This window comes from Hoplias malabaricus, chromosome 16, assembly GCF_029633855.1.
Source record: "Hoplias malabaricus isolate fHopMal1 chromosome 16, fHopMal1.hap1, whole genome shotgun sequence".
NCBI lineage: Eukaryota > Metazoa > Chordata > Actinopteri > Characiformes > Erythrinidae > Hoplias > Hoplias malabaricus.
The window spans coordinates 20,962,612-20,984,972 of NC_089815.1; the positions used below are offsets into that span (position 1 = coordinate 20,962,612).

At 42.1% G+C, this 22,361-nt stretch overlaps 2 protein-coding genes across 8 annotated transcripts in view; one reads left to right on the top strand and one right to left on the bottom strand.

Moving 5' to 3' along the window:
- tle2b (TLE family member 2, transcriptional corepressor b) overlaps nucleotides 1-4,881 on the top strand; it is a 95,064-nt gene extending 90,183 nt beyond the window's left edge. For all 3 annotated transcript variants that reach the window (XM_066646981.1, XM_066646980.1, XM_066646982.1), the window contains 2 exons: nucleotides 10-86; nucleotides 2,116-4,881. In XM_066646981.1, coding sequence (XP_066503078.1) covers nucleotides 10-86; nucleotides 2,116-2,223 — 185 coding nt within the window. In that variant the 3' untranslated portion in view covers nucleotides 2,224-4,881. The remainder of the gene's footprint in view (nucleotides 1-9; nucleotides 87-2,115) is intronic.
- A 2,877-nt stretch (nucleotides 4,882-7,758) lies between these two features.
- tle2a (TLE family member 2, transcriptional corepressor a) overlaps nucleotides 7,759-22,361 on the bottom strand; it is a 41,656-nt gene continuing 27,053 nt past the window's right edge. The window contains exons 5-21 of one of the 5 annotated variants that reach the window (XM_066647143.1): nucleotides 22,279-22,311; nucleotides 18,159-18,221; nucleotides 17,556-17,660; nucleotides 16,153-16,369; nucleotides 14,477-14,493; nucleotides 13,891-13,983; nucleotides 13,682-13,726; nucleotides 13,385-13,546; nucleotides 11,617-11,743; nucleotides 10,931-11,127; nucleotides 10,715-10,794; nucleotides 10,343-10,592; nucleotides 9,868-10,115; nucleotides 9,577-9,724; nucleotides 9,151-9,301; nucleotides 8,960-9,036; nucleotides 7,759-8,674 (exon numbers count right to left, since the gene is read on the bottom strand). In XM_066647143.1, the coding sequence (XP_066503240.1) occupies nucleotides 8,567-8,674; nucleotides 8,960-9,036; nucleotides 9,151-9,301; nucleotides 9,577-9,724; nucleotides 9,868-10,115; nucleotides 10,343-10,592; nucleotides 10,715-10,794; nucleotides 10,931-11,127; nucleotides 11,617-11,743; nucleotides 13,385-13,546; nucleotides 13,682-13,726; nucleotides 13,891-13,983; nucleotides 14,477-14,493; nucleotides 16,153-16,369; nucleotides 17,556-17,660; nucleotides 18,159-18,221; nucleotides 22,279-22,311 (2,121 nt within the window). In that variant the 3' untranslated portion in view covers nucleotides 7,759-8,566. Of the gene's footprint in view, nucleotides 8,675-8,959; nucleotides 9,037-9,150; nucleotides 9,302-9,576; nucleotides 9,725-9,867; nucleotides 10,116-10,342; nucleotides 10,593-10,714; nucleotides 10,795-10,930; nucleotides 11,128-11,616; nucleotides 11,744-13,384; nucleotides 13,547-13,681; nucleotides 13,727-13,890; nucleotides 13,984-14,476; nucleotides 14,533-16,152; nucleotides 16,370-17,555; nucleotides 17,661-18,158; nucleotides 18,222-22,278; nucleotides 22,312-22,361 lie in introns of all 5 variants that reach the window. The other 4 variants (XM_066647141.1, XM_066647145.1, XM_066647142.1 and 1 more) reach the window with 4 other exon arrangements.

Consider the following 22,361-nt stretch of genomic DNA (forward strand, 5'->3'; position numbering starts at 1 on the left):
GTCTTGCAGGCAAATGGTTTGTGAGCACGGGAAAAGACAATCTGTTAAACGCATGGAGAACACCATACGGAGCCAGCATCTTCCAGGTAAGAGAGATAAAGGAGGAGGCAGGGAGGAGAAATCATCCTCAGGCCAGGGAAGAGTGTGACTCAGTGTGGTCAAAGAAGGCCAAATGTTTAGAAAACCAAAAAATATTTTGAGAATCATGATAGAAGTCATCTGGTAGCGAATATAACAGATTTGGGCAGTTAGTGTTCTCCTTCAAGTGTGTTGAAGCTGTAGTAGCAGTTTGAAAGAATGCAGTGGCAGGTTTCACATGTCTTGAAGGAAGCATGTGCAAGATTTCACCCCCTGCACGGACAGTACTGCAGTTAGCCCTTTTCCGCTAACATAGAACCAGTTCAGTTCCTGTTCTTGAACATAATTTGGAACCGTTTGCTTTTCTTCCTGAGCCAGAAAAGTGAGTTCCCAGCTGGAACCAAAGATCAGTAGTTTCTTCAGCGCCAACCATGACACTGTCTGCATCAGGGGGAGCTACAGAAACACCAGAAAGAGGTTGCCATTCCTTCAGAGGGTGACACACACTTACACATTCACTCACACCTATGGACACTTTTGAGTTGCCAATCCACCTACCAATGTGTATTTTTTGACAATGAGAGGAAATCAACGCAGACACAGGGAGAACACACCAACTCCTCACAGACAGTCACACAGAGTGGGACTTGAACCCAAAACCTCCAGGTCCCAGGAGCTGTGTGACTGTCTGCCTGCTGCGCCACTGAATTCACCACAAAGCAGGTTAACAGATCCGGGTCCTAGTCTCCTTTGAGCAAGACAGAGGTGACAGCAGCAATAGAAACTCCCTCAGGGCATGAGGAAGAAATATTGGGGAACCTGTCCTCCTCTGGTTATCACTGGAGGATATATATAAATAAAAGGGCTGTGTTCAGAGCAACATAACATGTCTACTTTTCCCCATTGTTCACCAGCTCAGAACTCAAAATTTACATGCGTGTATCATATCTGGGCAGCACATTGGCGCAACAGGTATCATCGCTGTCACACAGCTCCAGGCTCCTGGGGTTGTGGTTCCGAGCCCCGCTCCAGGTGACTATCTGTGAGGAGTTTGGTGTGTTCTCCCTGTGTCTGCGTGGGTTTTCTTTGAGTGATCTGATTTCCTCCCCAAGTTCAATAACACACATTGGTAGGTGTATTGGCAACCCAAACGTGCAAGTGAGGGTGTGAGAAAATGATGTTTGAGTGAGTGTTACCATGTGAAGGACAGAGTGTGTCCCAGCCTTACGCCCAGTTTTCCGGGTAGGCTCCGGACCCACCGTGATCCTGAACTGGATTAGCAGTTACAGACAATGAACGACTGAATGTATCATATCTAAGTACGATCTGAACCCACTCTACACAGTGGATTAACCATGACTCTGCCCTGACTATGGTATCCATGGTTCGCATCAAAACTGGGGAAAACTTTGTCTGGTTCACTGAATGGAACCAGTTCTTTTGGCGGGAGAGGACTGTATGTGATAGGGAGGCCTGGCTAGTGAATGGAACAGTGAATTGAAAGTCATTTATACTGTGTGAATTGAGTACATGTTTACAAATAATTCATGTTCATTTTCTTTGTACAATTCAGAATGGAACTGTGGTCAAATTAGAGACAAAATTCTTTCCAAGAAAATCATAATCAAATCAAACAGGGATCAAAGATTTACAGGCTCCCTGCCGTTGAGCATATGTGTGATATTTCTCAGTACATTCCTCCGTTTCTCCGCATCATTTGTATGAATGTCAGAAAGACCCTTGGTGCATTGCTGTGAGATTGATAGAGCTTGTTTGTTGAGAGTGTGTGTGCTGTGCAAAATAGATACAGCTGTTCGGAGCGAGAGCGGCAGTGCTGATGGCTTTATCGAAGGCTGGGGTGTGGGGGAGAAAAAATGTAGTCTACACGATTAATATTTCAAACGAACCCGCTGATGTAACCAACTAGGGTGCTATTTATTTGGGCTCAGTCTAATCATCGTATGCAAGCTGCTCTGACATGCACATTTTTCTCCTCCCCTTCTCTCTCTCTCTCTCTCTCTCTCTCTCTCACTCTAGTCTAAGGAATCCTCATCTGTCCTGAGCTGTGATGTCTCCCCTGACGACAAGTTTATCGTCACGGGGTCCGGAGATAAGAAAGCCACTGTGTATGAGGTGGTGTACTGAGGCAACAAGGAGAAGGGGAGGGAGCGATGAATGGAAGAAAGAAAGAACGAACAAGTGAAAGAAGAGCACTACCATGAATGAGCAGTCATGGGCAACCATGGGCAACCCTGTGTACTCTTTCCAAACAATATTTCCCTGCTCAATATCCGCAAAACGCACTCCAACCCCTTACAAAACCCAATCCATCTCCTTGGAGAGAGAGAGAGAGAGAGAAAGCCAGCGAAAGAAAAAGAATAGGCCGAGAGAGGAGGAAAGATAGCGAGAGAGAGAGAGGAGTGGGGGAGGTAATTAGTGCAGTCTCTAGATGAAGAGCTCAGCAGAGAGGAGAAAAGCCCACAGGAGACAGCGAGCACTTAGGGAGCTGCAGCTCACAGAAAACACACACATACTAGACAATCGATTCATTAGTCCCCTCCGAAAAAAAAAAAACACACACACAAAAAAAAAAAAAAAAAAAACTCCACCATAATGAGCCCCAGCGCAAGCTCCTTCCCCTGAAACCCAGAGACAAGGGAATGAAGGGGCTGAAGCCTGGCCTTGGCTACAGGAACCTTTTTTTAAACCCAATTTTCTCCCTAATTTAGTCATTGCCAATTCCCACCCTCGAGCTTGTTTCCCCATCACACGATAAGTACATACATAGGAGGAGGCCTAACACATTTCCTTTGAGACCCCTAAAGTCAGCCACTGAATCTCTCCGAGCACTCAGTGTTCAGCACAGCTCAACATGCTTGGAGGAGAATGCTTCTGGTGAAATTAGGATCTAATTGAACACACACATAAAGATGATAGTTCTACAAAGGTTCTTAATTAAAGGAGATGGTTCTAAATAGAACCCTGAACACTTGAAAAACTTTTTGCACGATTAAATGACTTTGTGTCATAAAAGGGTTCTTCAGATTATTGGAGAAGGTGCTGTAGATGATTCTATATGGCACCAACAAAACCAGTGTCAAGCTTGTAACAATAGAGGAACCCTATTTGGTGCCATATAGAACCATCTATAGCACATTCTGCATCAAATCTGAAAAACACTTTCATGATGAAAAGAACCATGTAATCATGCAAATGGTCTTTCAAGTGTTCAGGGTTCTATATTTAACCATTTCCTTGAATAAAGGACACTTGTAGAACCATCATTTTTAAGAGTGTATATTTGAAATGAATGTAATTTAATTATTTCCCCTGGTATTTAACCAGCCAGTCCGTTTTAACCAATCAATCATATTCATCCCTGCCTGTTGGCTGGATCCTTTTACATTCCTGCTGCCTTCAGAATAATTTTGAGTAGTGCATTTCGCACATTTGTGTTTCTGCCCAAGTGCTGTACTGGACACGAGACTGTTATGTGGAAGATGGCAGTGTTATCCATTACTCTTACCATTCTGAGGACCAGCCTTAAACACAGGGAGCAGGACCTATTCTAGTCTCTGGGTTCCAACTAGTGATCTGGTTGTGTTCCCAAACAAGATACACCTTGTCCCCATACACTCCAATTATACATTCATAGGGTGATTCCCAGTTGAATTCTCCATTCTGCTTTATTTTCCTCTCCCACGAGAGGCTTTCCCGGAGTCTAATGAGCAGAAGCAGGATGAAGTTTCAGTGGGTTTCATGCAGCAAACACTGAACAGCATTGTTCCCAGTATCCGCAGGGACCTAGTATTTTATATATATATACCACATTTCATGAAGATACATTCAGTAATCAGATTTTTCAACATCATTGCTGTAGTCAATAAAAACATACACTGACCACAGGTCCAGAGAGTCCCGCAGAATGCATTTCTGTGTGCTGAATGTTTGAGGTAGAAAAGATAAAAGTGGTTCAGAACTTGGCTTGTAACAATGCCAGAGATATCCACTCTCTTCCTGCAGCCAGACTCAGGTTAGTTTCATGCCTAAGAGGCCCTAAGATATACCCCTGATGTACCCCACATTTTCAAAGGAGCTGCAGTTGCCCACCCAACCTGTGATGTTCGAAGGAGGAAGTCAAGCGCTCAGTGCACCATGGAACCCTGCTGGGAGCGAGATTTTTGTTCTTTTGTTTTCTTTATCATGTTCGGTTTCTTCAACTTTTATCGGATCTGTGAACCAGAGGCTTCTCCTTGGAATCTCACAGAAATAAAAAAAAAATAAATAAAAATAATGAAAAAAAAAAAATCTTTTGGATGGACAGAAATAATCTTTTGCTTGCTACCTTTCCAAACACAACAAAAGAACTGTCAGACTTTTTTTTTTTAAATGGGAGTTAGTAATCTAGTGCTACGGTGTTTTGTTCAGTCTATTGTTATGCAGAAAGTATGGTGTATTTCTTCTTTTCTCCTTTGTATAAATGGCTGAATTTATGGCTGCCCAAAGACAGTGGGATTTGTCTCATATACGCCAGACCTTCTCCCCTGCCTTATCATCACAACCTATCTTTAAATGTCATGCTATCACAATATCTGTATCTACTGTTGCCTAATGCTTTTGTTTCTATACTGAGAAAACAGTGTCCATTGTCGAGCGCTCACTCCTCCAACCCCCCCCCCTTTCTCTCTCTCTCTCTCTCTCTCTCTCTCAAGCCAAGGATTTATTTCTGCAAAAGGCACAGCTGTGATATCCCTTTGTAGCACTTCCTGTGACGTACCTGACATGCATAAATTGTCAATTAAACTGAACATCATCTTTTGAAGCTTTTTCATTTCTGGTCCCTTTTTTTCTACTAGACCTGGTCACATGACTGTAAAAAGAGGCTGGCGAAAACCCAGTGTCTCTATTGCAGCTTTACATAAGGTTATTTGCTTAATTTAAAAGTGAAACTGCTCTGATTTCTCCACATTTCTGCACACCTCAGCTGTAGAGATGCCAGCAAAAGTAATTCAAAGTGGCTTATTTGGAAATGGCATGACGCACTGCAGAGAAATGCACGGTTACAGATCGCTACGGTGGATGAGACGATTTTGAGGCCTTCAAATTCAAAATAAAAGTGCATTTACGATGAACAGACAAACATTTAATGATTAGTATTTAAACCCTGAAAAGCCATGCTGTCACCACCGGTCATTAGGCTAATTATTGTTGTTATTGAGCTAATGATAGTTATTTGGGTAATAATTGCTTCTTTTCCCCCTTGGTAACAAACAGTTTAATATGTTTACTTCATAGAAAAGTAATGTCCCACTCTACTGGGAAATGATAAGTTAATTCTAGAGAAATATATATACGCAGATTTCTTCACTGTGGCCTTGACAAAAATCTGGATTCATCAACTTCACCAGGGACTATATGAGAGTTTCACAAAACTACAGCTGCTGTAAACTGTTAAAGAATGAGTTTGTAGATTTTCTTTAACAATAATGTTTAGTTAGGGTGAGAGCTGAGATGGTGAAAAGGAGGACACGTCTCGGGACGTGCAGATTGACCAATTAAATGTTTGTTTACAGAGAAGATTATCGACCAATAACGGTAGCTCTACAGTCAGACCGTCCAATCCGAAGATTTTAGGCTACTTCACCACGCCCCCTTCTCACTCAAGCGAACCAATCGGAGTAGGGGAGAGCGGGACTAGTTTGTGAACGAAACGCTTCTCAAAATTCTATGTAAGCTCTAGAAAAACAAAATCTTGTTTGTGAAATTCCGCTTGGACATTTTTTAAGTCTACAAAAGAGGACATGTCCGGGTAAAAGAGGATGTCTGGTTACCCTAGTGTTAGTTAAGCCAGGAATAATCCTTGTGCACCTGAAAAGCCAATCCTTCAAAGAATAAGACAGCCACATACATTCATTCATTATCTGTAACCGCTTATCCAGTTCAGGGTCGCGGTGGGTCCAGAGCCTACCTGGAATCATTGGGTGTAAGGCAGGATCACACCCTGGAGGGGCGCCAGTCCTGCAACACAGACACACACACACTCACGGACACTTTTGAGTCACCAATCCACCTACCAACGTGTGTTTTTGGACTGTGGGAGGAAACCGGAGCACCCGGAGGAAACCCACTTGGACACAGAGAGAACACACCAACACCTCACAGACAGTCACCCAGAGCGGGAATCGAACCCACAACCTCCAGTCCCCTGGAGCTGTGTGACTGCGACACTACCTGCTGCGCCACCGTGCCGCCATCAGTCACATACATCTACAGAAAATAATGAATCATATTTGACACATTTTATGGGTAAATTAGTAATAGATAATACAGTATAAGCATCACCACATGCTCAAGCAATGCCTCAACAAATTATTGTAGATCATAAGCAGTTAATGAGTTACATGTTTGCTTATGTAAATGTATTGTATGCATGTATGTATATATGTATATAAGCAGTAAGTCAAACATGATAACTGATACTACTGAAATTTTAGTTATTACTACGTAACGCTAATCATAGTTTGAGATATGATTTAATGGAACATACTTCCTAGTGTTATTCATTTTTACAGTAGTGTAATGAAATGGGGAGGGAGAATGTGGTTTCCTACTATCCTTCAAAAGTTACATTTTGTGGTTTCTGCAGTGCTGGGTCGGGAGTGGCCACAGCAGGTTCTCTAATCTCCCTCTTACAGCTCAGTGGAGCATCACAATGATTTTGAAGCTGTTATTTTAAGGTAAAAATATTATATTGTTTCTATAATGCTTAATAATAAAGTCATCTTAATGCCACTGTTATGAATAGTTTTCATATCTCAGCAGTATAATTTGTTTGTTGATAGCATAAGCCACCAAAAAAAAGACATTTTATATATATATATATATATATAAATAAACACCTCTTTCTGAAGGCTGGCTCTGATTGGCCAGAAGAGTAGCCCCAAAAATTACAGTTAGCAGTGCAGTCTAAGCTACTATGGCAAAGCAGTCTGGTAAAAAGTGATCCATCATTTTGAGACAGAAAGTCCAGGTTTAGGTCAAATTAAAAATTAGTTGACGAAGGAGGAACATCTGCTTTGAGACAGACCTCAGGACTCAATCTCTCTACTAAACAAACAGCAATTTAGTTACTGTCTAAAACAAACAGAGAACTTACTCTTATATAGTGATAGTCTGTATCAGAAGGTAGGAAGGTATGATAAATGATGGTAATTGTGCAATAGTTTTACAAACGTATGGACGAAACCTCTTTGGGCATGTGCCTCTCTTTATATTCAGAATAAACAGAAAGATCACTGGATTAGGAACATTATTTTGTATCTATGTCCATTTTATCAGCTCCACTGACTACGACAGACTTTACTCCACATGTTTCTCTGCATACTTTATGCCAATTTCACCCAGTTCTTCCGTGGTCTTGGGTTTGGGATCATTCTTAGCGCTGCAGTGACACAGAGAGGGTGGTAAATCTAGAAAACTAATCATAATTCTGTAAAGTACCTTGTGTAGAGACAGACATTCCAGACGGCTGGTTCCTTTCACCCCCACTGAACAGTCAAATGCAGTCAATATCTCCAAAATAGACTATTTCACAGCAACTCATCCCAAGTCTTTGTATGAATAAAATGTAGTAGTCAATATGTTAAAAGGAGTTAAGGTACAGTTTGTTTTTGAGGAGCTTTATTTACAGTTCATACATAACCAAGTATCCAACAAAAGTCAAATGGTCTGTCATTGTGACCAAACATACACAAAAAAAAACAAAAAAAAAAAAAAAAAAAACACCAAATGTTAATGTGGAGTGTCAATACAGCCATTTCCCTGAAATCGTAGAATATTGAAAATTACGACCCTCGTTAGCCTAGACTGTACTCTGTCATCGTCATTACACAATCATACTGCTGCTGAATTTGGATCTGTCTGAAGCGCTGAGCTGCACAGTCGAGATGAGGCCAGTCTCCAGAGGCTCGGCACAGAGTGAGAAATGCCCGTCTTTAGTCCTTCCTCTCAAACTTTCAAATGGTCAAACCAGCCAAAACCCACTCAGCACACTGCTGCTCCACTGTTCATTTCCATGTGGAAACTTTTTTTTTTCCATAAGACTAAGAAGAAGAAAAAAAATTCTCTTTGCTATTTCATTCACTACAGAGGTTTCATCTTGTTAAAAAAAGAACAAAAGGAAAAACAAAAAAGTAAAGGAGAGGTCTTTGGAGGAATCCCAACGTCTCTGAAGTTAGACTACCAGCTTTCTCACAGCATTAAAAAAACAACAAGGTCAGTCCTGTTCTGGTGCTCCCGTGTCCTTGCTCTATGTGTGTCCCTAATGGAAGTAGGAGAGAAAGAAATGACAGCGCATGAGCGTTCTCCAGGTCCACATCCCATTGCTCTGTCCAGAGTCACTGTCCAAATCAAAGAGGAATCTTAGGTCTCCACTCTGCTGTCCACTTAGCTCTGCTCTCGATGAGGGACTGTCCAATCTGCGTTCGCTTTAGTAAATTACTTCATACACAGTGGCTTTCTTGTCTCCAGAGCCGGTCACAATGAACTGGTCATCAGGAGAGATGTCACAGCTGAGGACCGATGACGACTCCTTCGACTAGGGACAAAAAAAGATAAAATAAAATAAAAATAAACCACATTGAGAATAAGACCACATCTCAGACTGGATGCTTTTTTTTCCCTTTTCTTTTCTTTTTGCTGTTGCTCTAAGTGTAAAACGACCTTGAGAAAGAGACACTAAATAAACAAAATCATAACCAGATCACCAAAAGTAAATGTAATAATTTAGGGTATTATACAGACGAGTGCATGATACTGAACATTGTATGTGGCTACGTAATTAAACAGATGTGTCCAAACTGAAGCAGAAACACAGCAGTACCTGGAATATGCTGGAGCCGTAAGGAGTTCTCCACGCGTTCAGTAGATTATCTTTACCTGTGCTTACGAACCATTTACCTGTGAATTGTAAAACAAAAAGAGTACCTTATTTCAAAAGTGTTGCCCTCTGTAACAAGCTATACACAAAACTGCCAGGAAACTACTGCATTTGATTGAAAGTGAAACCCGTACCACAGTAGGCGAACTTGAGTGAGAGCACACAGCTCTCGTGCAGGTGCAGCTGGTATTTGTCTGGTTTGGAGACGTGCAGCACTTCTACATTACTGCTCTCCATGCCCACCGCAAGCCACTCCCCTGTAGGACAGTAGCCCAGAGAGAAGATCTACACACACACACACACACAATGAGGTGATTCAGAAAGCAATGATACTATACATCATCAGCTCATCTGTAAACTGTCTCATTATCCTGTCTAATAAACATCATGATTATAACTGTGCTCTGTATTTATTGCCTGTTGTATCTGCACTCTGTGTAATTCCAGTGTAAAATGTGGTTTTGAGGCTTAAAGATATTACATTCCAGTGAACCTGAGTTACTGAGGATGAGGAATGATCACTTTACTGGACTTTCCTGGATGTTCATTTGCTGCGTTACCTGTGAGGTGAAGTCATGCTGCTGGAGCTGTCGGCCCTCTCTCAGGTCCCAGCAGCGCACTGTGTTGTCCAGTCCCCCCGTCCACAGCTTGGTTCCATCGTTGGAGATGTCGATGCAGCTGGCTCCATCTGTGTGGCCCTGGAACTGTCTGTGGACGAGAGCACACACAAAAAACTATTCAAAACACCATTTACAACAATGTGAGAGTGTAGAGTTTCTGAAATCTGAAGTACTTTGTTTAAACTATTCTAAATTTTCAGTGTGTGTGTGTGTGTGTGTGTGAGCGTTTACCTGACGAGTGTCTGGTTGTGGAGGTCCCACACTACGATGTTCCCGTCGCTGCAGCAGGAGAAACACACTTTGTTGTCTGGACTGATGGCCAGAGCGTAACAGGCCGGAGCCGAGGACGTTAACTCCGCCTTAATGCGTGGAGTGGGTGTGGCCAAGTCCCAGATGGACAGAGTGCTGGCTTCGCCACCAACTATCAATGTCCGGCCATCTGGGAGGAGCTTACAGGAGCGGATGTAGTTGTCCCGGTTCTGATTGGTTGAAGAGACAGAAGAGTTCAGTGACATTAGAATAAATTAGAATCACTTTTTCCCCCGCCGCTGCATGACAGTGAAATATAAATATCTAGTAACAGTACGGCTGTTACTGATGTAGCTAGTAATGCAATGACACAATGTCAATGTGTCTAAACATTCATAACTCCAGCCACTCTAAACTTAGTGGATTTTTATGTGTATGTGTTTGTGTATTCACTGACCAGGCAGTCCAGCTGGGCCATGGGGCTTTTGCTGCCCGGTTGGCTGATGTCCCACACTTTGACGCAGCCTTTGCCGCCGGTGTAGACGTGGCGTGTGGAGGTGCTGATGGTGACGGCACACACCACCTCCCCGTGACTGAGGGTGTGGATCTGACGGGCGTGGCGTGGGATGCCAGGACCCAGGAGTGCATCAGGAGGGAAGGGGACCGGCTGCATCTGACCATCAGCGCTCACATGGAAGGAGTAGGCACTGCAGGGGAGAGATGGAGGAAAGAAATAAAATGGCAATAATGGCATCCGTACAAAAGAAGGAGGAATTAAGATAATAGAACCAAGTGTTTTAAATAAAAATAAAAATGATGGAATACTCACGGCTTTCCTGACGCTGCAGACTGAAGGTTGGCAGGTAGGCCTGGGACCCTCATGTGGGGGTGAGGGGACTCATAGCCCACCTAAAAGAAGCAATCTTTATTAGTGTCTGACTATCAAGGCTGCTTGCTACAAGTATGAACACAGGAATTCACAAAAGATTGTAAGACACCTAAATGGTTGGGATTTTTAGAGAATGTTGATAAAATGGCTCTGTACCACAGGTGATCGCCCGTATGCAGCGGCGGCGGCGGCTGCGGCAGCAGCGGATCCGTTCATTTGTGGAGATACGAGGTGTAGCCCTGCTCCATATCCAGCAGCTCCTGCCAGCTCTCCATTAACCCCTGGAGGAGGCAGCCCAAAAGCTCCTGGAGGATAAGCCCCCTGTACCGCCAGCGGGTTCCTTAAACCTAGAGCTGAATCACAACACACAGAAATTAATCAACAGGGCAACTTGGTATTTTCTATTGTTATACATTCATATCAAGGTGATTGTGAGAACACATCCTTTACTTTAGTACTTTAAAAAAATGGTAAACCATTGTGACTTGATTAAAAACCTCTTGTATTATACTGTCAAACATTTGATAGATTAAATGACCACACTGTTTTATATTAAAAAAAAAAAGAAACAAGGTGTAGAGTAGCATGTGCACCTCAAATACCTGCAATCCTAGCATACTGGCTTTAATCTAACAGCAGAATCTGAGCCTTGCATTGATTAACCTGATGCTTTATCCATGGTACTATTTCCAAGCAATAAAAAGGCAGGATTAAAGACTGAAGATCACTACTGCCCTCTGCTGGCTGACCCAACACCCTCAACTCCACTGATGAAGACATATTGGACACATGAATTTAGCTCTTGCCAGAAAAGTAGGCTACAGTGCCTTTGGGGGTCTTACCGAGTGGGTCCACACCTGGTTTTCCTGGGACAGGGCGGAACTGGGGTGGGCCGCTGGGACCTGGAGTGGAGGAGTCTTGGGACATGGGTGTGCCTGGCTTCATTCCTGGAGTACTAGACTTCTCTCTCTAGGCAGGAGAAGACAAGCATACAAATGTTATGAAAACATGTGTGTGATAAGTCCTAATGTGAGTGAATGTGAACGACGGGCACCAGGAAACTGATAGATGTGTAAATATGATGTGTATGAACTAGGGTTCTTGCATGAAATAGAATCCTGGGTCTGAACTATATCCATAACACTGAGACCTGGCCAGGCAGCCATGGTTTGACAGGGGGTGGTGCAGTACTGAACACTAGGGTTCGATTCTCCACTCAGGTAACCACACCTCACCTAAAAGAGACCTGGACAAAACTGACGTTTTTTTTTTCAGCTTTTCTGGCTATTAGCTGGTGTGCAGCCCACAGAAATCTTGTCGTTTTGTATGCTTTTTATCTGTTGTACCGACTGGGTCATGGTGTTTCCACAGTGACGACGTCCCTGACTCATTTGGAATTTTAAACAGTTCACCTTCTGTGAGCTTTGGTTTTATTTCGTCCATGGAAAACCTTTGGCTTTATTTTACAGTTGAAAGAGAGACTGACACTTACAGAGAGAGAAAAATAAACATTTAAATTTTAAAAAAGAGGTGTGTGTGCAAAATCCATAAAGAAATGCTTATTTTTGTGTGAGGTTTGAAAGTCTTAAAGTAACACTACACAATATTTTTACCATAAAATTACAGCTTCAAAATCATTGAGGTGCTTCATTGACCTGTAATAGGGAGAACAGAGCCACGGTCGTTGTTATTCTGGGCACAACACAGCAGAAAATGCACTATGTAACTTTTTAAGGAGGGTAGGAAACCACTCCCTCTACTCCCTTGATTTCACTGCAGTGCTATAAAAAAGAAATACACTAGGGGGAGCCCCAAAACCCAAATCTTACCTAGTGTCCATTTAACAAACGTGTGTATATAAGAAATATAGACAATATCAAATGCATTTATTTGGACAGCAAACATGCCTCATTATTTTCTATTTTGTGTCAAACAGTCAACGTTTTTTTCCTTCAGTGTTCCCAGAAAACAGTACCACACACCGGCCTACGGACCTTTGACTAACGTGTGGAGGAGCTCAAACTTTCAGTTCATGAATGAAACAGTGGAGTACTCTTACATTTCCAAAAGGGAGACTAATTAGCTCAGAGTTATTTTTGCTCACTGGGGGTGGATATAATTTTTAAGACATTAAGTGACATTTGTCTTTTTCTTTTTTCCCCCAAATTTAGTGATTTGTCAATTCCATCCTTTATACCACCGAACTGAGAGCACGAGGGCAAATAAACCCCACATTGACTGTGTCTGCTGCGTCTAGCTTTGATTCTGTGTTGCCGATTCCCATTGTATTCTGTGTGTACCAAAAAACAAATGTGTTTGTGTGTGCATTCTGCAAGAGGCTTCGGTTTTAGCCTTAGGATTGAAAAAACATGCACTGTTGGTGTATGTGAAAGAACATGAGTTTGCTTGTGTGTGTGTGTGCACCAGGGGAGAGAAAAGAGGGGGCGGGAAGGAAGTGGAATGCTCATCTGGTAGCTTTAGAATGATGAAAAACGTGTGTGTGCAGAAGGCATGTCTGCGTGCCTTAAGACAGGGAAGAACATGCATTGTGTACAAGGGTATATAAATGCGTGAGAGAAGGTGCAAGTGTGTGTGTGTGTGTGTGTGTACCGGAGGAGGCTCTTTGCTGCGGGACGGTGAGGCAGCGCTGCTAGAGGAGGCGAGAGAAGTGGGGCTGGCTTGGGGCAGGGTCTCCTTTCGGGACTGAGGGAGCTTATCTAAGCCATTCTCTCTGGAGGAGTATGAGTGAACGCTCCTTGGAGATGAAGGGTCCTACGTGGAAAGTGACAAAGGGTGGGGGGATAAATTAAAACAAAAATATAATAATAAAACAAAACAACAAAAAAAAAACACAATCGTTTCACATCAGCTTTATCACGAGTTTAAAACAATCAGAGAGACACTAACCTCATCCACCACCAAGTTATCATCACTTTTATCTGCATCACTGCCCTGAAAGCGTGGGAAAAATGAAAGTATCACTTTTAGACGCTGAAGAGTTTATTCACTTTTTGGAAATGAAAACTTCACCGCTTATCAATTCAGGATATTATATCCTCAGAAATCACATTATCCTTTTTAACAATAGGTACATACTAATATTCAACCTCACTTACGTAGTCTGTGAACTCCTTCTCATCTGCTTTTCTTTTCTTGCCATTGCTGAGGTAGTCTGACGGCCTGCCTTTGTCTCCATTTGATAAGGAGCTCTGGGGGGTGGGGTGGGGGAGAGAGAGAGAGGTGTGTAGAGAGAGAGAGAGAGAGAGAGAGAGGTGTAGAGAGAGAGAGAGAGAAAGAGAGAGAGAGAGAAAGAGAGGTGTAGAGAGAGAGAGTGAGAGAGAAGGATAAGGATAAATCAAATCAACTCCATAACTGCTGGACCCAGAGGCAATAAAGCAGTCTAATGCATGGCTGACTGCACTAAGGGAGCAAAGGGTGAAAGAGAGGAAGCAGGAAGGAGAAAGAGAAGCATGTATAAAGATAAAAGACAGAGACGAAGAAAACAGAAAGAAAAAAAAAGATAGAGAAAGAAAGACGCTGCCAAAGAGTAATGGAGGGCTGGAAATGCAAGAGACAGACAGAGAAGAAGGAAAGGGTGGGGGGGGGGGGGGGGGGAATGAGGGAGGAAGCAAGAGGAGAAGGGAGGGAAGAAAAACCCAAAGAAGGGAGAGGAAAAAGAAAAAAAATTGCAGTGATACTCACCGGTCCAGCCTCGCGGTCTGTGTGGAGGAGGGCAGCACCACGTCCCCGCAGCCAGTCAAAACAAACCAAACACAAACAATGTGACTACAACATCTACAAACGCCATTCCATTGCACCAAACGTATCGTCATTGTCATCAAAAACCTTGAATCTGTAAACGTGTCAGAAGTAAAAAGTCTTCAAATTCAATGGAAGTTAATGTGATGAATGGACAGACTTTGTTCATGAAGCTGTCACACAATGAAAAGTACAGCTGGTGTTTTCAATTATGTAAAAAAAAAAAAAAAAAAAAAAAAAAAGGGGAGTCGGGGGGGAGGGGGGGGGGCAATAAAATTTGGGATACAATGTTATTCTGACAGTGGCAATATCACATAACAGCAGACAAAGGGTCTGAATCATATCTCATCTTTGTTAAAATACGTGTTTTGAAGCACTACGTTCTGTTAAAGATAAAAGTCCCAACTCAAGTCTAAATACTCCTTATAAGGAAGATGTTAAAACATCCCCGGTACTGATTCTATTGAACATTTTTTTGGCTTAATTTTATTTGTTTCTTAGTTAGCTTGTATACCTCAGATTACCAATTAACAGTGTGAAAACGTCAGACTAACATTGTGAAAAAAGTGATAAAGCATGTTGTTCCTGCAGCCAATCTATGACGAGAGGGAGTAAGGGGGGGGCACACACTGGTAGCTGAAGGTGGTCTTCCCAAAGCATATCCGAAATTAGGTTTACTTAGCTTTCTGTATGCAACTGCAATTCATTTAATTTTGCCAATCAGAAGAGCTCATTTACCTATTCCAATCTTAAAAACACTAAGGTTGTTCTTTTTAACTTTAAGAAATGCAGTCGTCATTGTGAAATGCACATGGGAACATTTTGGGAACGTTTTTGTTCCCACATAACACACACATTTGATCTATTCTATGTATTATCTCAAAACTACTTACAACGGCTACATTTAAAAACTTTAAACAGTTAAAATGTATTGCTTAGAGAATGATGACAAGTACAGATGCAATCACCCTAGTCAAATGCTGAACAAACAAACATGTGAACATGTGAATAATGTCCAAATGAATATTGGAGACAGACAGGATCTCTAAAATGGTAGAGGGCTACAGAAGAGTATTTCTACATTTGCATATACTCAATGTAGTAGTTTTTATTCTTCATATATTTATGCCTAAGTTTGCTCCCAATTAATCAGTGTCTCCAGTTCCACCTTTTCAGTTAATATATCATTTGGTGAGAAGCAGACCTGTGCTCTTATTTTTTGAGACTCATGAGGCCAGCCCACCACCACCTTTCAATGTGGCAGTGATATGGCGCTGCATGCATAAGAAAGCAAACTGCCCAGATCAGTCACATCAGCTGACAGACGTCTGTGCTAGCCACCCTGACACTGAAGCTAATTTCACTCTCTAGGCCTACCAGCCTTGGATGGCTGAGGCATCACCTGGATTTGAACCTTCAATCTCCACGTGACAGGGCAATGCTTTATAGGTAGATAATAAGTGGAGGGAAGAAGAAGAGGAAGGGGGGCCCTTTAATCTGTTTCTGAACAATAAACCCTCCTCAAACATATCTGCAGTACAATTAGTCTGGGGTGGAACTGTAAAGGAGACTGAAAATGGAGAAACGTGCAGCTGTGTTCAGTTGGACACGGTTCTCACCTCTGTGGTGTTCTGCAGCTGCAGCTGCTGCAGCTACGGCCTCCAGATGGGCTCTTTCGTCCTTGGCGGCCAGCTGGGCTCCCAGAGCTCCAGACAGGGCTAGGAGGCTGGAGCTGCCCCCCAGAGCCAGGCCGGGGTGTGGCAGGCCGGAGGGGTGAGGGGCCAGGGGCAGACCCTGAGCAGCGTGCTGAGAGAGGTGCTGAGCCTGCAGCTGTTGCTGGAGTGGAAGGAGAGAGCGAGAGAGAGAATAGAGAGGGGGACAGGGGGAAAGAGAAAAAAAGAGAAAAAATACATACTTGAGTTAAAGGGACAAGCCGGGCAGCCACAGGGGCTGGGACAGGGAAGATAGTCTATAAAGCCCGGGGTGGGGAGCAGACACTGCTGCCAAACACACTCGCACACATACTGATACCCACTCTCAGTATGATAAAAAAAATAAAACATGTCAAATAATAAATAATGATCTTAATGAAACTGAACCTGTTTGTGCACCAGGGAAATTAAAATATGAATAAGTAAATAAATAAACAAATATATACTTATTTTCTATATCTTCAAAACTAAAAATAACTTTCTATTTCTGTGCTTCCTTTTCCTCACAGCATCTGAGAAACACTAGAACTAGAACAAACCTAATCAATTTGGACAATGCCTCTGCTTTAAAACAGACCACAACACTGTGGAGCTTTTGGAACAGGAAGCTTGGAGAGTATCTAACAAGGCACGAGTTTTCAGCTCACTACATTAATGGCCTGATAAATCTTTGCCATTTTAAATGACTCATTCTTTCTTACAAATCAGTTGGGTTTTATTGTCACTGTGCCTTTAAGAATGATATTAGGTGTACAAATATGGTTTAAGGCATTATTGTGCATCATTGTAACTCACAATGATTTGTGATTTTATGGTTGCAGAGCATTACATGTTTTATTTAAAAAAAACTACGTATTAATACGCTACCTTCACAATTCACAATCGTCTAAACCAAAACTCACAAATACTTCTGGATACAATATTATCCCCAAGAACAGAACAAACTGACACACACGCAGCAGGTATTGTTTCTGTTGAATAAACAGAATACCATAAAATGACAAAAGAGTTGGAGAGTGTTTGAATATTAAATTACTATTATATCTTACAGAAAAAAAATAACCTAAACCACTTCAGGTTCTTTGGAAGAGGATTACTTTAGCCCCAGTTATTCACGTTAGCAGTTAAGCTGACCTTTTTTCTACTGACACAAAGCCAAGGGTCTACACTCAATTCTGCACCAATCTGACGGCCTACAAGTCCTGCTCTAAAGCTAAAACACGCTCAAGCCGGCAGAAACAAAAAATAAATAAATGATTTAAAATAACAGGAATTAAAAAAAAGAAAGATGAGAAGATGGAAGTACACACTGTGGGAGGCAGAGGGGGGAGTCCACGTACCCCTATCGACGCATTCAACTCCCCCATAGTCACCTGTTTGGCGCGCTCCATGGCCTGGACCACCTGCTGCTGGTGCTGTGGACAGGAGTCAGAAAGCAAACAGTAAACAACAAACAAACAAACAAACAAACAAACAGCTACAGGACCTAGAAGAACCAAACTACCACACGTTAGCATGATACACATGCAAAACACATGAAGAAACTAGGAAAGCGCTGGGTTTTGTTTTGTTGGGAAAAAGGCTATATACTTGTGGGAAACTGGAAATGTTTTTTTTCTGAAAAGGTCGAGAAAAAAAAAAGAAACTGTGTGCGTGCACATGGCTGTGTTTACTGGGGTGCATTTTTGTGTGTGTGTGTGTGTGAGAGAGAGAGAGAGAGAGAGAGAGAGAGAGAGAGAGAGAGAGAGAGAGAGAGAGAGAGAGAGAGAGAGAGAGAGAGAGAGAGAGAGAGAGAGAGAGAGAGAGAGAAATGAAAAAATGTCAGAGACTGAGTGGGATAAAAAAAAAAAACAATATGACTCACTGCAGTGTGTGTGTGTGTGTGTGTGTGTGTGTGGTGCTCTTTGTTTCACCTCCTGTGAGAGAAATGGGATGAGCTGTGCACAGATCACGTTCAACCGCTTAGCAATCTCCGTCTGCAGAGAGAGAGAGAGAGAGAGAGAGAGAGAGAAAGAGGAGAATGAAAGAGCAAAAGTGACAGAGAGCAAGAGGGAGAGAGACAGATACAGGGAGTGAGAGAAAAAAAAAAAGAAATTATCAATCAACACAAAAGATTGTGACTTTCCCCCGTCTATGTACACGTACACCCACACCCACCCACACCCACACTGAGAGAGAGAGTTAGTAAATATTTCAGCTCTCTACATCTGGTTAATGCTAATCGCTGGGTGGTAAGCAGGAGAGGGGAGAGGGAGAGAGTGAAATATTCATGCCCAGCATCTGTTGTCCTCCTCCAGCCACAACTAGCTGATATACTCCCACAGTGCCTCTCAATGCTGGAGGTCAGAGCCAAGATGACCCTCAGAACAGTAAGACCACTGGACAGAGTTTGGACCAACAACCTGAGGGACCATGTTTGACACCTCAACATCAGTGTGTTTGTGTGTGTGTTCATACTGCCATTTGTTAGCAACCCAAAAAGCAGCACAGAATATACTAATAACCTGCATACACCTCTATCCATTAATAACCCTGGGCTATTTGCCTTGCTAGCAGCCAGGGAACTGTAATAACTCGCACACACAATCTGCTACTCAGCTCAGGAGTCAACAAAACAACATGGCTAGATTTGTTTTTTAATGACTGATTATATTTAATGCTGTGGATATGTGTGGTATTGTGTCCAAAAGTTTGTCACGACATAAATTTACTGAACTCAGGTACTAAGGTGCACCCACAATGGATGCTGGTGTGCAACTGCACACACCGCCTGCATAATCTTCACAGGAAAGTAGGACATGGTCGCACCGTCGGCAAGAGGAGTAGATATACACCAGCAACGGGCTGTGAAGCAGGAGAATGGTGTTCCCTAGAGTGACAATCTAATATCTTTGGGTGAGACTGAGTGGTTTTCGAGATCCAAAACTAATCATCTAACATCTGTATCTGACCTCACTAATTGCACTTTTCCAGTGTATGGTACCTACTCCACTCCGCTCAGCTCCACTTGGCTCTTAGAACAAGTAGAGTAGGTACCATGCCGTAGAAAAGCAACATATTGTTCTCATAGAAAGCAATGAAATCTGCACAGAAATGTTTCATGTAGAACCTTCCTAAACAACAGAGGCTGCTACTGCTGCAAATGAATGAAGAGTATTTATTAATGCCCTAAAATTCAGAGGAGACCTTAGACGATAAGGTGTCCCCCAGCTACTGGCCTCAGTGTTTATTAATTCTCTCCCTGGATGAGGGGTGAAGTCAGGTTCTTTGCAGGCCAGATCAATGCACAGGTAATGGACAATTCCAACAATTCCAAATAAATTAGGGAAGCGATCAAACCTTATGACCTGTTATTACTGTACAGCAGTGTTCATTTTGGAAACTTATTTTGAGTTAGTCTTAATGTTTTGACTAAAATGTGTATTAGATTCAGTCAATGTATTATTGTTATTTAAGTCTAGTTTTAGTTGACAAAAACTAAAGAACAATTTTTGTCTAATTTTAGTCAACTGATAAAAAAAAGTGTAATTGTGTGAAAGAATGTTTAATAATTTTAGGTTTTGAGGTATTATTGCTAACTTTATAAATATTATAAAACACGTTAACATCCAAAATTATGAAAGGGATATGAACAAATATATTTCACAGTTACTTAATATTAACATTTTCAGTTCAAAATGCGCTTCAGGGTGAGCTTGTAAACCTAAAAACAACCGTTGATACAAGTGACTCCGAGATGCTCAAAGAATCGATTCTTCGGGAGTCGACTCATTCACTAATAACTAAAATTTGTATTTCCTAGCGATTTTTTTTTTGTTTCCAAATATGTATTTCACTTTAGAGTTTACTTTTATTCAATGGCGAAATAAGCAAAAAGTTGTCATACGTCGTCAGCAAATTTTTTAATCATATTTTTCGTTAATAAAATTAACAAGGCCATACCGTATATACACCATAGACAGTCATAGGATTTAGCGCCATTATTAAAGACTACGACCACATTGTCCCTTTAAAGGCACATGCACAGCCTACGCAGCAGTTCCATAGCAGTTCATAGCTAAAACCTAATACCTATGTCAGTGTGCTTCCTCACACCAGTTAAGTATCCACTACAGTAAAAGCTGGCCATTTTTTTCCTGTCAATCAACTAGAGTTTTTGGTCAGAGACCAAAGCACTGTAAAACCATGTCTGTGATAATCCATCTGTCTACAGTAACACAGCTCAGTATGAAGTCCCTCTCCCCCGTTAAGTATCAAAATACATCTTCATTCCTTTCTCTCACTCTGTCCATCCATGAGAGATAGACAGAACCCCCTTTCCCTTTTCTTCTCTCCTCTTTCGCTCACCCTATTCATACGAACCTCCATCTATCCATCTTTCATTACTTTCCCAAGGGGAGGCACAATGATTTCTTGTTTCCAAAAAAAAAGGCAACTACCAAGTGACATACTCAGGGGAGAAGGTGGGGGGGGGGGGTGAATGAAGAGAGTAGGAAACAGTGTAAATATAGGAAAAGGGGGTGGCAGTGTGCAGGCTGAAGTGGAGAGGAAGGGTTTGATAGTTTTATTAGCAAAGGGAATTCAAAATGCACATGGCAAGGGAAGAATAAAAAGAGAATAGAGCAAAAAAAAAGTCAAGTATGCAAGAGAAAAGAGCAGGGGAGAGAGAGAGAGAGAGAGAGAGGAATGAGGACGAGAGCATGAATGAGAGCAGTAGCAAGAAAGAAAGAAAAAGTGAGGTGAGTGTGATGGAGAGTGAACAAGGGCACAAGGGCACAGTGAGATAGAGAGATAAAGACAAAAGGAGGGAATAGAGTGTGTGTGTGTGTTTGGGGGGGGGGGTGCTGAGAAAGAGCAAGAGAGAGCAGTGACCTGATTTAAAATGAAATTCAACATGGCCCAAACGTCTGCAGGACTGAACAGCAGGAGGGGGGGGGGGGCAATAATAAAAAGCAAGGAAGGTCAGGGAATGTAGATGAGTAACACATATACACACACACCCTCCTCTCTTCAGAGTGTATGATTGTGTGTGTATGTTTTGCAAACACACACTGTTTGCAGATCCAATCAGTTTGTGTTTGTTGACAAATTTCAAAGTGACGCTTAAACAGATTTGGACCTGACCAACTGCACACGCAGCTCAATTAGTTCAATAAAACACACCGACATCATCCTCCAGAGCGCAGAAACGAACAAGACAGCACTGAATCAGAAGTTAGAGAGACGTTTCACTGGGAGAAGAAAAAAGACGCACATGAAATCTAAATAAAGACATTATCACAGTATAAAAGAAGCTGTACACTGCCTTTATTGTTGGATGCACTGCGGTTGCATGACTATTATTTAAGTCTCTCTGAATCTGGCTTTAAAAATCACACTCTTTAAATCAAATAAATATAACAGCAGAAACACTGTATGATTACTGAACTACTGTTTTTAATAACTGACCTTAAATTGTCAAAGGAGTCAATTAACCTATTTACACATGAAAAACCTGCACTGGCCAACAGAGCTCTTATCTACTGTGGATCAAAAATACAAATGAACAAATAAAATAAAGACAATAGTGCAGTACACCTAACAGCTCAGCACTGTAACACTAAGAGTGTATACATTCTCATATTAACACAGCATAACATTTATGCTGCTGATGACCATCAAAATTCATCAATGTACTGATAATAAAATAACACAACATTGTTCTATAGGTCTGGTGAAATCTCTATATCTTTTTAACACAGAGTAGAGCACCACCAACCAAAAATATCCACCCAACAGTGTCCACTGAAGAAGGGCTAGAGAATGACCACCACAACACTGAGCAGCATCAGATGAGAGAGTCTCTGACTTCACATTACACGGACCAATGAGGTAGGTGTGTCTAAGAGAGTGGAGAGTGAGTGGACAGCATTTAAAAACTTGAGCAGCACTGCTGTGTCTGATCCACTCAGAACAACAGAACACACTAACTCACCACCACCACCACATCAATGCCACTGCAGTGCTGAGAATGATCCACCACCCAAATAATACCTGCTCTTGTTGGTCCTGTGGAAGTCCGGACCACTGAAGAGAAGGGTGAAATGGGGCAAACAATATATACACAGCAACAGATG